General features: G+C 37.1%; 1 protein-coding gene across 1 annotated transcript in view; it reads right to left on the bottom strand.

Moving 5' to 3' along the window:
* Nucleotides 1-788: 788 nt before the first annotated feature.
* Nucleotides 789-13,716, bottom strand: part of XYLT1 (xylosyltransferase 1) — a 521,214-nt gene continuing 508,286 nt past the window's right edge. Inside the window, exon 11 of the mRNA XM_077448934.1 lies at nt 789-13,634. Within this exon, the coding sequence (XP_077305060.1) occupies nt 13,312-13,634 (323 nt within the window). The 3' untranslated portion in view covers nt 789-13,311. The remainder of the gene's footprint in view (nt 13,635-13,716) is intronic.

The raw sequence follows: 13,716 nt of genomic DNA, 5'->3' as shown, positions 1-13,716 counted from the left end.
TCCACGAGTCAAACTGTCAGCAAGCATGCCCCGTCTCTACCAAGATGGCCTTCTCTACATAAAGACAGTGCAGAACAAGGCGTGGTAAGTCAATAATTTCACAGAAACCCTCTTTAAATACAAGACTGACACAGATTCCTTAAACATAGCACCTTGCATAATGCTCCATTGCTCTCCATCTCCTCTTTTATTTCAACTATTGCTGCAGGCACTTCTGCTGTCAGTCTTTTTTTTTTCAAATTTCAGATAATATTGAATTTCGGAGATAATGAAAATCAAAGCAAAATGTAATTTGTGTGAATGTAATGTAAAACATGTATACAGCAAAGTTTAAGAATAATCACAGAAATATACAGAACAGATGAAACTGTACTTTATGGGTGGCTATTTTGGAATAGAACAAATTGTAATGTGGAACTAGGTTGTAAACTAGAAAATATGTTTTTGTTATTTACAGTGACATAATTTTATCTTTGCAATCAGTAAAATCATTTGAAAGTATTTCTAATTTTTCACTATCCTTCATATGAAATAGCTCTCATTAAGGAATTAGGAAAGAAAGGTAGCATTTCTTTTTCAAATGTGTTTTTCCAACATTTAAAATAAACAAAAAACACAACTGAATTATTTTGTAAAATGTCATATCAATCTCATTTGACATTAGGCTCCCTTCTTGCCATTTGAAACAGCACAAATCTAAGCTTAAAACACATATACCCAGCAGATTGAGGATGTAACCAAGACAGAACACCTAAAGCTTTATATGGAGCTCAAAAAACAAGGCACAGTTAAGGACCAATATTTTTTATTTTGAGAAACTTTGCATTTGAAAACACAATATGACATAAAGCACTTATATACAACTGCAGCTGGGTATTTTTTTCTGCTTTTTGGTATGATACAAGTTTACCGTACATCCATTTTTCTGAAAAATACCTTATTTTTGACAAAAAAAAACTTTCCTAGACAAAAAAAACAGCTAAGGCACAATTTGTTAGGCTAAAAGAAAAAAACATTAGGGTAGTGCAATAAGTGTTAAAAATCACATTCTACTACAAGGAAATAAGTCAGACTTCTCAAAGTTCATAAGACTGGTCAGATTTAAGACATTTTTTCTTTGATTCATAAAATACTCCTTTCAATAAATAGCAAAATATCTACATCTTTCAGTGTGTCCCTTTTGAATCTTTTTTTTTTTTGTTTTTGACAACACTTATATTTACAGTTTAGTCAATAGAAATACAAAATATTACTGTACAGTTTAATGCACAATATGAATTGTAACAAAATAGAATTTTAATCCGATTACATGAACACCTTTAATAACTGGAGACAACATAACATAATTTATAAAAACAAAATGGGCATTGAACTATATATATATAGCTAAACGATAATTTAAGGACTGTATTTCCTTTGTAAATACTTTGTTGAACGTTTCACCAGAGACAGCAGTTGGCAGATTCACCTAGATTTAATAAAAGTTACAAAGTGTTAAAGCAGTCTTAAGGTGAACTTGTCATGAGTGAAATATGGGGACTGACATTTCTGACCTCCTTCTTAAAATGATAGTTGACTGGCTGTTATGCTGACCACTTGGCACCAATACTTTTTTAGTCAATGATCTAGAACAAGCATGCAGAACATGACAATTGGAGGAAGGTCAGACATTCTTATCTGCATGGATGTTCTGCAATAGCGACTCAAAGTACTGAATCTGAAGGTCATTTTGTGTCACCTTGAATCTTAAAGCATATGTAAATGTTCTCACAAAATATCTATGTCTACAATGTACTGTACATAGATGCCTGGAGGATAACTTTTTTTTTTTTAAACCCTCCTATCTATTTACAGACAAGGAAGCTGCAATCTTTAGTCTCTGTTTTGATTTTCACTTGCCTCCAAGGTGCTACACATGTGTTCTTTTATGACACAACACCAGCCATTTGATTGCTTTACAGTATGATATAGAGCTTAAAGCTGCTATGGCAGTTATCATTCATGGCTTGTCCTGAAAGTAACTATTTTAGAAAACATTTAAATCAATGAGTTTAGTTCCACTTTAAATGCTTTTTAACTACTTGCCACCTAAGCCAATTCTGACATTTCTCTACTACATGTAAAAATCATAATTTTTTTTGCTGAAAAATTATTGAAAACACCCAAACATATATATTTTTAGCAGAGATCCTAGGGAATAAAATGGTGGTCATTGCAATTTTTTTATGTAAAAAAAAACATTTTCATGAATTACAAAAAAAAACCACAATATTTACCCCATTTTTAATGGATAATGTGAAAGATAATGTTATGCCAAGTAAAAAGATACCTAACATGTCACGCTTTAAAATTGTGCACACTCATGAAATGGCGCCAAACTTCGGTATTTAAAAACCTCTATAGGCTAAGCTTTAAAAATGTTTACAATTTACCAGTTTAGAGTTACAGAGGAGGTATTGTGCTAGAATTATTGCTCTCATTCTAATGTTAATGGTGATACCTCACATGTGTGGTTTGAACATCGTTGACATATGCGGGCACGACCTACGTATATGTTCGCTTCTGCATGCGAGCACAAGGGAATGGGGAGGTTTACTTTTTTTTAATTGTTTATTTATTTTTTGTTTTTTCACACTTTCACTTACATTTTACGATCACTTTTATTCCTATTGTAAGGAATCTCAGGCTTTCCAGCTAAAAAAAAGGTCAGTGTTTACATCTGATGTTGCTTCCGGCCTCCAAGGGTCATAGAGATGACCGGGGACCATCTGGTCAGCTCTATGGTAAACCGCCACCGCTGGCGGATTCATTTTCTGGCTCCACGATCTGGGCAAGCCCAGAGAGACACCAGGAACATGTAAGGGTGAATCTCAGCGGAGTCAGCCTGCAATAGGCAGAACATTGAGTCATGCTAACAATATTGGCAGGAGATTCAGATATGAAACATAGAAAAACATTTCAAAAATGGCTTGCTTAACAAGTAAGTACATGGTGATGTTTACCACCATATAATGTGAAATAAACCTTTAGAGTTTACAAATACTATAGGAAGGAGATTGCATCAATGGCAGACCCTATGCCCTTGTACACACGATCGGAGATTCCGACGGAATGTGTCCGGTCGGAGCGTTTTGTCGGATATTATATTGTGTGTGGTATGCATCGGACTGTTTCTGTCAGAATATCCGTCGGACCAAATTTTCAAACTTGCCGGAAATATTTTCCGACAAAATGCTCCGATCGGACATACTTCGATCATGTGTAGAGAATTCCGATCGGACAAAGTGCCACACAAGCTCAGATCAAATTCCTACATCAAAGCTATTGGCTACTAGCCTGAACGTAGTCCCGTCGTAATGAAATAACGTCATCACGTTCTGAACGACCGGATTTTCCAACAACTTCGCCCGACCGTGTGTATACAACAGTTTCGGACAAAATCCGATGGACAAAATCTTTGGTTGTCGGAATCTCTGATCATGTGTACAAGGGCTTAGTTTCTCTTGTGGTGGCTTTCTTTTAAAAAAGACCACTGACAGTTTGCAAGTGTTGGTAATTCAACACACAATCTCTATGTTAACCTATTGTACACATTTTTCTCTACATTAGTAACCTGACTTAGGTTTGCTGTTGTTTATGAATTATGGGGCATATGAAAAAGATAAATCTTTTTGTTTATTTAAAGCAGCAATGAACCCAAAATCAAACATGTATTACTTTGCAGTGTACCCATTCTTAGATGTGATAGCTGCATTCGCTTTCTTTTTTTGGGCTTCTTCTATTTTTATCCAGTGATTCTGCCAGTAAGTATGTTTTTTTTTTTAAATAACAAGCTCTTGTGCAGATGTGGCAGTTACAGGGACAAGACAAACTGTTTAACACTGACAGCGGTCCTTACAATGATCCCATTTTATTTATGTAAAACATTAATTCCAAAAGAAATAAAATGGTTTACTGTAACTGCTTATAAGGTATTAGCTGTAGTTTGGCTTTCATTTGTTAGTGTATTTAAATCTGCTAGCACATCTAACACTACCCTCCCTCCAGACTGACAATGCTGCTCTCCATAGGTGCCCCTATTATCTTTCATTCAGAATGGAGGCACTCTAATACAGGAGGTGTACTACCGACTAAATCACCAGATGAATGGAAATAAAAGATTATTGATTATGTCTCCTAACAATAAACTGAGGCCTCATTTATAAGCCTGTGCTCTGTGAATTTGTAATTTGTGTATGCAGTAGGAGTCATGTGCAGGCAGTCCATGTTAGACCCCATTCACACCTGAGCGTTTTGTAGCTTGAAGCCTGAAGCTACAAAACGCTAGAGGGGAAAAATTCTATTATTCTCAATGGAGATGGTTCACATCTCCACTACATGTCGCCTGAAGCCGAACGCCTGAAGCTCAAACAAGTTCCGGACCCTTTTTTGTCGCTCGAATTGAGCAGATTTGGGCGTTTTTCTTCTTTTAACATTGGTGACCTTTTGCCCTGCAACTAATCACGGTAAAAAACGCGGTAAAAAACTCAGCGAATCGCAGTAAATAACGCCACAAAAAATGCCGCATAAACGCTTGAAAACGCTACGCTCAGGTGTGAATGCAGCCTAAGTCTATCAGTATGCAGAGGCTGCAGGCACACAGGCACACTTCCTAATCTGACAGGTGTGCGGGTGAAAGAGGCTGTCATTTAAGGAGGATGGCTGTGTCCTTGCAATATCTGTGTCCCTATACACTTGCATGCAACATCTGCAGCTCCAGACACGTAAAGAAATGACCAATTCATGGTGTACGGGCCTTAGCACCCGTGTGAGTGAAGCCTAAAGTGTTTTCAGTTTTAGTATTTCCCATGACATTGCTAATGACCTCTTGAGCAAATGTACAGTGCCACAGAGTCAGTAATTTACAAAAACAACCTTTATTTTCAATCCCCTTCCATGGATGCTATCTAATTTATGTATGAGGGCATCCTCAACTCACCAGGATCCTAGCATGTGTGGCTAACTGGCAGGTGAACAGCACAACAAATCCCTTTAGGCCTGTATTGATGGCATCAGTTTGAATTGCTTCTGAGATCATTCAGAATTCATTGTCAATTGCATTGGTCCTGCAGTTGACCTTCTTCTGACTTGCATTTGACCAGTGTTCAATAGGTTTTGCACTCTTATAGACTTGTATAGGAATGCAAAACACGTTTGAAGCAAACAAATGCCTGCCAGCACAGGTCCTAAGGCAGTCTGTTTCAACATAAGGCTATTTATTTCCAAGCTTAAAGGATTAGTTAATATTTACCAAAAAAAACTGCCTATGCCGAAAAGGGATGCCTGTTGAAACTTTAACCAAGATTGAATAACACCCTTGCTATAAGTGAAGTCTGGCCTGAAAACTCCTGGGCATTGCTAGGACATTACTAAGTGAAGCCCAGTTATTATTGTTCACCTTCACCATCACAGGAGTGAGCTCTTTCTGATTCGAACCCCATCACATACACTTTTTCTCCCCGATGCAGTAGCTCTGAGCTCAGAGCTTGAGAGTGATGGTGAAGATGAAGACGAACAGTAATAACTGGGCCTCACTTAGCAATCTCCCAACAACACCCTGTGAATGTACAGGTTAGGCTTCATGAGGTAGTGGCCTACACCTATAGTAAGGGAATTATAGTAAGGGCATTACTTTAATCAAAGCTGCCCAGTTTTTTGTTTTTTATCTACAGGTAACACTTATCTGCATAGGCAGTTTTCTGGTAAAGGCAAATTAATCCTTTAACTACAGAAACACCATTGCAGTACAGACTTTGGGATGTCCATAGACACAATCTTGCAATGTAACTAAAAAAAAAAAAAAGCTTTCCACAGTAAATATTCTATTTCCACAATCCTGGCTGCAAATGCTATCGAAATGTGTATTACAAAACTGATTCCTAAAATCCAGAAGAAGTAATTTTTTTTTTCACTTAGCTCAGAGAACATTTGTTGATTAATTGCCCTGTGCAGAATTAATGGGAAGCCAATGATTTGGAGTCAATTTTATTTTACAGCATGCTAAGTCCGCACATTCTAAAACTGAAGTTCTAAATGTTTTATATGTTATTAAAATCTTTGTTTAACAAATACATGTCTTATACAGGGTGTACCAGTGACAACAGCTGTTTACTTTCAGAATCTGGGAAATAAAAATTGAATTGAAAAGTGGGAACTATATTTTCATAAGGCCTTATCTGAACAGAGCAGGGAGGAGGAAAGAAGACTCATTTATTTACGTATCAAAACTGAAACTATGTTCTGTAAACAGGCTTCTTTTTTCAGCAGAACAGCTAAGAATACTCTGCAAAACCTGCAAAAAGGATCCTAGTGCTAAATCTGCAGGTTGGATAACAAACTGCAAAGTATTCTTATATAATAGTCTATATTTACCTGATTAAAATATATATCTTCAAAATGTTATTTAGTCCTAACCATAATAAATTCAGATAATATATATAGAATCACCACATATTCCCTTTAAATATTTGAAACAAATGCAGATTTACAGGGCTAGGTGAAAAAAAATCCTTATGAAACCAGAAGAAAAGCTGTTAAAAACGAAACAACTCTTTTGTATAAACCTTTTGAGACTGAAAATTAAAAGGCACATTTTCCGAGCAGCCACTGCCAGAGTAACTAAATATTGTGCCAAATAAACTCTAACATCTCTGAGACGAGTAATTATGAGGGATACTTCAGATCACAATTTTGCTCAATCCAAAATGTATTTAGCAACTATTCAGTTAAACCAAACACTTACGATAAATGCACATGATTTATATTATAACTGCAATATACGTAGGTGCAAAAAAAAAAAAAAACAATTACATTTTGCTCTAGGAAAATTTGTGTTAGGTGATCTGCCAACTATTATGCAATTCAGTATTCCGAAGTATTCTAAAATACCCTGACACAATTTATTGTATATTTTCTGACTTATCCAGCAAAGCAGTACAAAGAGCAAAGATTAGGTGCAGAAAGTAGTAACCCATAGCAAACAGCTTAATGAATTCAAACTGAAGAAAGATAAAATCTATCTGCTATATTTTACTTTACTTTTTTTCCTGTCTTATTGAATTTAGCCATATAGGTGCAGATTTTCGTTCAATAAAATCTACAAAGGATGGAACATTCTGCCTATTCAGTAAGGCAGAGTGCAGTAACTCACAGCAACCCCATCCAATCAGCTTTCACCTCTGATGTATAGTCACAACAGTCATAACGAATGCTTTCTAATTGGTTGCTATGGCTATCCACACTAACCTTTGCTTTTCCCAGCACATATTTTGCAAAAATTATTTATAAAGTTCAATTGTTTGGTTTAAAGCAGAACTCCAGCCAATTATATATATATATAAAAAAAAACTTTAGTCCAGTTATGTATTTCTTGTAAAATAAACTGTATCTTTAATACTGCTTGTATAATTATCTAAATCTAGTTCTTTATCTAGATATAAATCTTTAAATTGGTTTCTATTTTAGAATTCCAGGTTTCTGTTTGAAAAATCAGGCTTCTAGTGGGGACGCCAGATCTGTTGGACCATTAAAATCTATTGCACTACAAAGTGTTGTCATTCTATCATGTCTCACAAAATGGGAGATGATAGTAGAGGCATTTATGCAGACTTAAAGAATGGGGAGCACAGACCAGACTTCCCCGGGAAGCTACATTAATGCAGACTTTGACTAGTAGTGTCACTCTCATGGCTATATAGTGTGACAGAATTGACTAGAAAAGTGCCTGAACAGAATGTTTAGAGAGATAAAACAGTTGGTTTATATGTATTTCAACTGTGTATAAACCTGTTTAGCTGGAATTCTGCTTTACCTCCCATATGAAAAAAGGTTTGAGATGGTAATTGGCATAGTAATATAACAACCACTGGACGATCAAGCGTTAAAAAAATTACATTACAATGTACAAATATAGCACTCTGAACAGCGCCAGACATATTTGCTCTGTTATCAGAGAAGCCTGTACAGGATCTTGCTGTTTATAAGGCAAGTTAACTTTGAACTCTTCGAAGCTTTTTCATGATAAAGGTGAAAAAATAGGACACAGTTTGCATAGTTTATACATTCAAATCAATGTAAGTTAATGCAGGATTTCTTCTGTGAGAATGTTGAGAGGTAGCACTGGTGGTAGCACCCTTGGGCAAATCAATGCAGCTTGTGCACTACATCAGAATGAACTCCTATTTATAATTCGGAAAAATACTGTATTGAAACTGAGTGACCACACATACAGCACAAGCTGAAACTATATCATATGTTCACAAATGAATTTTAACTGTTAACAGTTCAACGCTGTACACATTACATCACTTGTCATGTATCTCACTTTACCATCCTTTATTATTGGCCAATTTAGATACATTAAGGTGCCCTATAATGATGTCCCTAGTCACTAGAAAGCCAACAAAAAAACTGTTGCCTAGCAGAAGAGGGTATCATGTTTTACCCAGCCAATATAGACCCCCACTGCATATTCACATCAATAGGTCCCTACTGCTAGTTCCTAGACAGTTCTAATAAAACTGGGAAGTTATGTCCAAAATTTACTTTAGTGTGGGGTAACCACTGGTGAATCCAGTGGGTTACTAGTTTGCATTGCCATGACTACTTTAACCTACCTGTGTTACCTACTTAAACAGTGGCATTTTACACATTAGGCCAATAGATACAATTCTTTCACTCATGACAAAACGGAGAATGCTCTTCATCAGATGTTTGACCCATCTAGTTTTTAGAGCACCCATGTTAATTATTTTAGATTCTTAAAGTCTTCAGCCCCATTCACTGGAATGGGCTACCCTATGTGTGACAAGTACACCAAAGAAGCCCCCACACCTTTTGGGACATGGAACATCTGCTAGCCACATTTTGGGTGCAACTAAGACTGAATGGAACCCCAAGTGTGTTTTGCTGTGATAGTTACATAGTTAGTAAGGTTGAATAAAGACACCAGTCCATCCATTTCAACCTGAGTGAGTGTATACAATTGTCCCTATCCCTACACATTGTACAGTGCACACTCACATCGGTCCCTACCCTCAAGGAGCCCACAATCCAAGGTTCCCATTCATATACTAGGGCCAATTTTGGACAGAAGCCAATTAACCTACCAGCATGTCTTTGGAGCGTTGGAGGAAACCAGAGTACCCAGAGGAAAACCACACAGGCACAGGGCCAACATGCAAACTCCAGGCAGGTAGTGTCGTGGTTGGGATACAAAACAGCGACCCTTTTTACTGCTAGGTGAGAATGCTACCCACTACACCACTGTGCTGTGATCTTAGGACAATCTGGAATTATTGGCAGAATCATGTAATTCTGTCTGCGATTTCAGATACACAAAGTATAAACAGTGCCTTTAAATTGCTGAATCTTGTTATTAACAGATGTGTATTAACTGAAACATATTTGCCTATCAAAAAAAGTTGGTTTACTCAAATTAAAGAGGGTCTGAAAAGGGAAAGCAAAACAAACTCCTTTTCTAATTTATCTATGACACTAGGGGGGTTATTTACGAAAGGCAAATCCACTTTGCACTGCAAGTGCACTTGAACGTGCACTTAAAAGTGCAATCGCTCTAAATCTAAGGGCTAGATCTGAAATGAGTGGAAGCTCTGCTGATTTTATCATCCAATCATGTGCAAGCTAAAATGCTGTTTTTTTATTTTCCTTGCATGTACCCCTCAGATCTACAGCGACTTTACTTCCAAGTGCACATTCAAGTGCACTTGCAGTGCAAAGTAGATTTGCCTTTTCGTAAATAACCCCCTATTCTGTCTGTACAATTGTTCCGAAATGAAAATGTCTTTCACCTCCTAAATGCTCACAGTCATGGTTTTTTTTATAGGACCTCTGCAATTAGTTACACCAAGGGGAGCCAACCTTGATATGTAGGAATTGTGGCAGACCCACAGTGCATCCTATTGTGTGATCAACTAACTGTCAAACTGTTGGCTTTTAGCAAAATTTCTCTTGCTCAATTTTTCCTTTCTATTACATATTACATTTCTTTTTTGGAACCTGCTCTGTTTCTGAATGTTTTTCCTAGGTGCAACTCTGCACCTTACTTTCAGTACGTGCCATGTCTGCCTATTTAATTTTTCATTGGGACTGGGCAAATGCTCTATTATCACCTACAAAACTTCTGAAATTGCTGCTCTATAGTTTGGTCTTCATCCAAGTCCCTAGACTTTTCATGTAAAAGGAAGAATGATCTTCATCATATGTTTGACCCATCAACTATTCAGTAGAGGTAGCATGTCCGCGCTTGCCTTGGATGTTACATGCATCCCCTGCAATGCGTTCAGTATGGGGGTAGTTTTGTCCTGACACTACTTTATTAAATAAGCTTGACAAGGAATATATACAGGCGTACTTAGATTGAAGCTGTGTTTTATATGAAGTCTTATCCTACATGACCTGTGCAAATGATTATTAGTCGTGATTGAAACTAATCCCCAAAGGGAACCCTAGCAGTATGTGGGTATTCACTGAAGGTCTGCCTCCTAATCATTTACAACAGGAAAATTATGGTAAAGAACAAATCATTAAATACAATTAAGGGTACAGTCTTTCCATGGTGCTATGACAAATTTAATTCAAAGACTACATTACATCAAAGCAAATCCAAATAGTATTCTATACTAGAGGGTAAAACATTAAATGCAAAGCGCCCCGCCTTCACTGAAGAAAGGCAGCTGAAGTTAGTAAGATAAACATTAAGCTGCAAAAGCAGCATTTGCTAATTAGTCACTGACTAAAAATATAAATAATAAATATCTAGAATACATACATTACTACTTATATGTTACTATTTTGCCAGAAGTTGCAGCATTGCACTGCTTAAACCCTCTGTTTTTTAGGTGCTAGCACAGCTAACACTACAGAATTCTCAGGATCATTTGTAGGAGTTGTGTGGTCATGATCTCTAGTTAAACATGATTACAACACTGCCATGTTGAAGAAGGGAATTAAACCTGTTTAATAGCATATCATGGTAAATTTGATAATAATGTGGTAATGATAAAAGGGTTTTCTGCTGGATTTGTGTTAATGCGGAGAGAAGAATGTATAGACTCTGCACAAGGAGTCTATAGACAAACAATGGCTGCCAAAGAGCTACAAGACAAAGTACAGTGTTTTTCTGGTGGTGAAGTGTTAGTGTTTAAGTGCTGGAAGCTCTTTCTGATTGGAGAACAGAGGAGGGAATTTCACACAGGGAAAAGGAAGACATTTCTCTCTTTGGTCCTTGCTAATACAGTAAACCCATCAATGGAATACAATTTCTACCATCAGGCTCAGTACAGATGGCCAATTTACCTGCTCCTATGCATTCTGAATGTAGGAAAACATGTTACAATCAAAAAACTATTTCTTAAATGACTTCAGTTCACAGAATAGCATGTGAATAGCACGTGTTCTATGTAACAGTAACAACTAATACTGCAGTTTTAATGTGGTTTCCTTTGGATACAGTTAAAGATGTCTTCAGAAAAATGTCTAACACCCCTTTAGTGTCTTTTAATTCATGTGATAAGGAAACCCACAGTTTTTACACTGCAACTTTTAGTTTGGCCAATTTTACAACCAGTCAGGGTAATATACAAAGAGCTTCCAGTGAAATAATCTGAATCCCTTCCCTCTCTGTGGTCACATCGGGAAGACAGATTTAAATGTGCCTGGCGGCCACACAGTGGGGGAGATTTACTAAAATGGGTGCACAAAGAATCTGGTGCAGCTGTGCATAATATCCAATCAGCTTCTAACTTCATTTTTTTCATTTAGGCTTTGACAATAAGCATGGGTTCACACTAAAGGTGGGTTTGAAATAGTGGGAGATAAGCTGAACTCACAATTTCTAACCCGCATTTCAGTCTGACTTTGGGAGCAATTTCAGAGACATCTATGCAGGTTCTTCCACAGATGTCTATTGAAATCGCCCATGAAGTCGCCAAAAGTAATGTAGGAACCACTTTTGGGAATCCATGTAGCGCTGCAAAGACGTCGCACCGATTCGGATGGTGCTGTTGGCTGCAACAGATGGCAATTCGACATGTCAAATCGGCACAATGTGAACGGAGGCAAAAACTTAGAAGCTAAATGGTTACTATTCACATCCGCACCAGACTGTGTGTGAACCAGTTTTAGTGAATCTACCCCAGTGTGACCTCTGCTCCTGTAAATTGGGACTGTGTGAACTTAAAGTCTTGTAAAATCACAACACCAACACCAATACCAAAGAAATCTAGAGGAATAATGAAAATACACACTATGTGGTCTCCCTTTAAAATAGCATGTCAAAAAACAAATGTTAATCCTCTACAAGTCTTGCAGGCTGCCATCTAATGAACTGAACCAATATTAATTGTGATACAACCATTTTCCAAGAATGAACATCACATAGGTACCTCATAGAATGTAATAAGAGGGACCAACATTTATGGATCATAGTCTCTATACAAGTTTTGTTTTCTGAATATTAGTTCAACCTATTAAAAAGATGCCTCTACACTGGGTTGACACTGATCTCTACTACTTTGGGAGGTTATATGCTATCCTGGGAAAAGGTCTCCTACATCATTGCATATGATGCATAACCAATAAGTCTTCCAAGCCATGTTAACCAATCATATCTTAGCTTTCATTAAAAATATTAGATGAATAAAAACTGATGTCTACTTAATTGCCAATGGACATGTGCAACTACATTACACCCTTTACAGGTAGCAAGAAGCTCAAAAAGAGAATATTTATATTATATAACCCTTTGGCTGCCAGGGCTGTCTGCAATGCCTTTTTGCATTTCTTTGGCAACACAGGAGTCATTAAAAGGCTATCTGTTATTATTTCCTTACAATGCAATAAAGAAACCATGTTCCTTAAATGGCATATGATAAACTCCATGTTAGTATATTTCTTAATACCAATGACACACACACAAATACATGGAAGTAGAAAAATATAGAAGACATTTGTGCAAAGGGGCTTCTCATAATCATACAATACATGAAATTTTTGCGCATGTGAGCCCTTAATCAGCGTCTTTTGTCAGCGCCCTGCCAATTGTAGGGAAGTGCTATCAATCCAAATGTAAGGAAAAACCCACAATGACATCCAAGAAGATTTTTTCAAAACACCTGTGCCAATGGATGATTCTTTGCTTCCACAAAGCAATAAACCCCATTCATTTGCTCAGACTTTTCATTTCTGTGGATTTGTAAATCTATGGTTTGTTTTCCCTTTTAAATCCCATGCCACTGAAGGGTGCACCAGATGCTACCTCAATCTCCCATCAGGTTTGACAAGGCCAAGTTCTGATTTGGGGTCAGGACTAAGTGAGCTCCATGCAGTCTGGGAGCAGGACTGCATGACTGGACAGGAGGATGGTCCTGTGGTGCAGATGTCCACTGCTGACCAGATGTTGCTTGCTAAGCTGTCAACCCAGCTTTCTAGTTTAGAACCTATAAGTCCAGCATTCTTTTTTGCTTGCTCCACTTGCATGGAATTAATTGGTATATTTAATACTGGGTTCAGTCCCTGGAAACTCTGTTCCATGTAAGCCTTTTTTAAAGGTCCTCCATGAAATTTGCCAACTTCATCTGAAAGACAGAAAACATCATATTAATACAGAACAATAATGTAACTTATTAACTTATTATATTTTATTTTACAAAAGCAATA

The sequence above is a fragment of the Lithobates pipiens genome, unplaced genomic scaffold (assembly GCF_037356315.1).
Source record: "Lithobates pipiens isolate NorthernLeopardFrog02 unplaced genomic scaffold, aLitPip1_a1.2 Scaffold_22, whole genome shotgun sequence".
In the NCBI taxonomy this organism is placed as follows: domain Eukaryota; kingdom Metazoa; phylum Chordata; class Amphibia; order Anura; family Ranidae; genus Lithobates; species Lithobates pipiens.
Note: the sequence above shows the minus strand (reverse complement) of the source record. Positions and strands in the feature narration are given on the sequence as shown.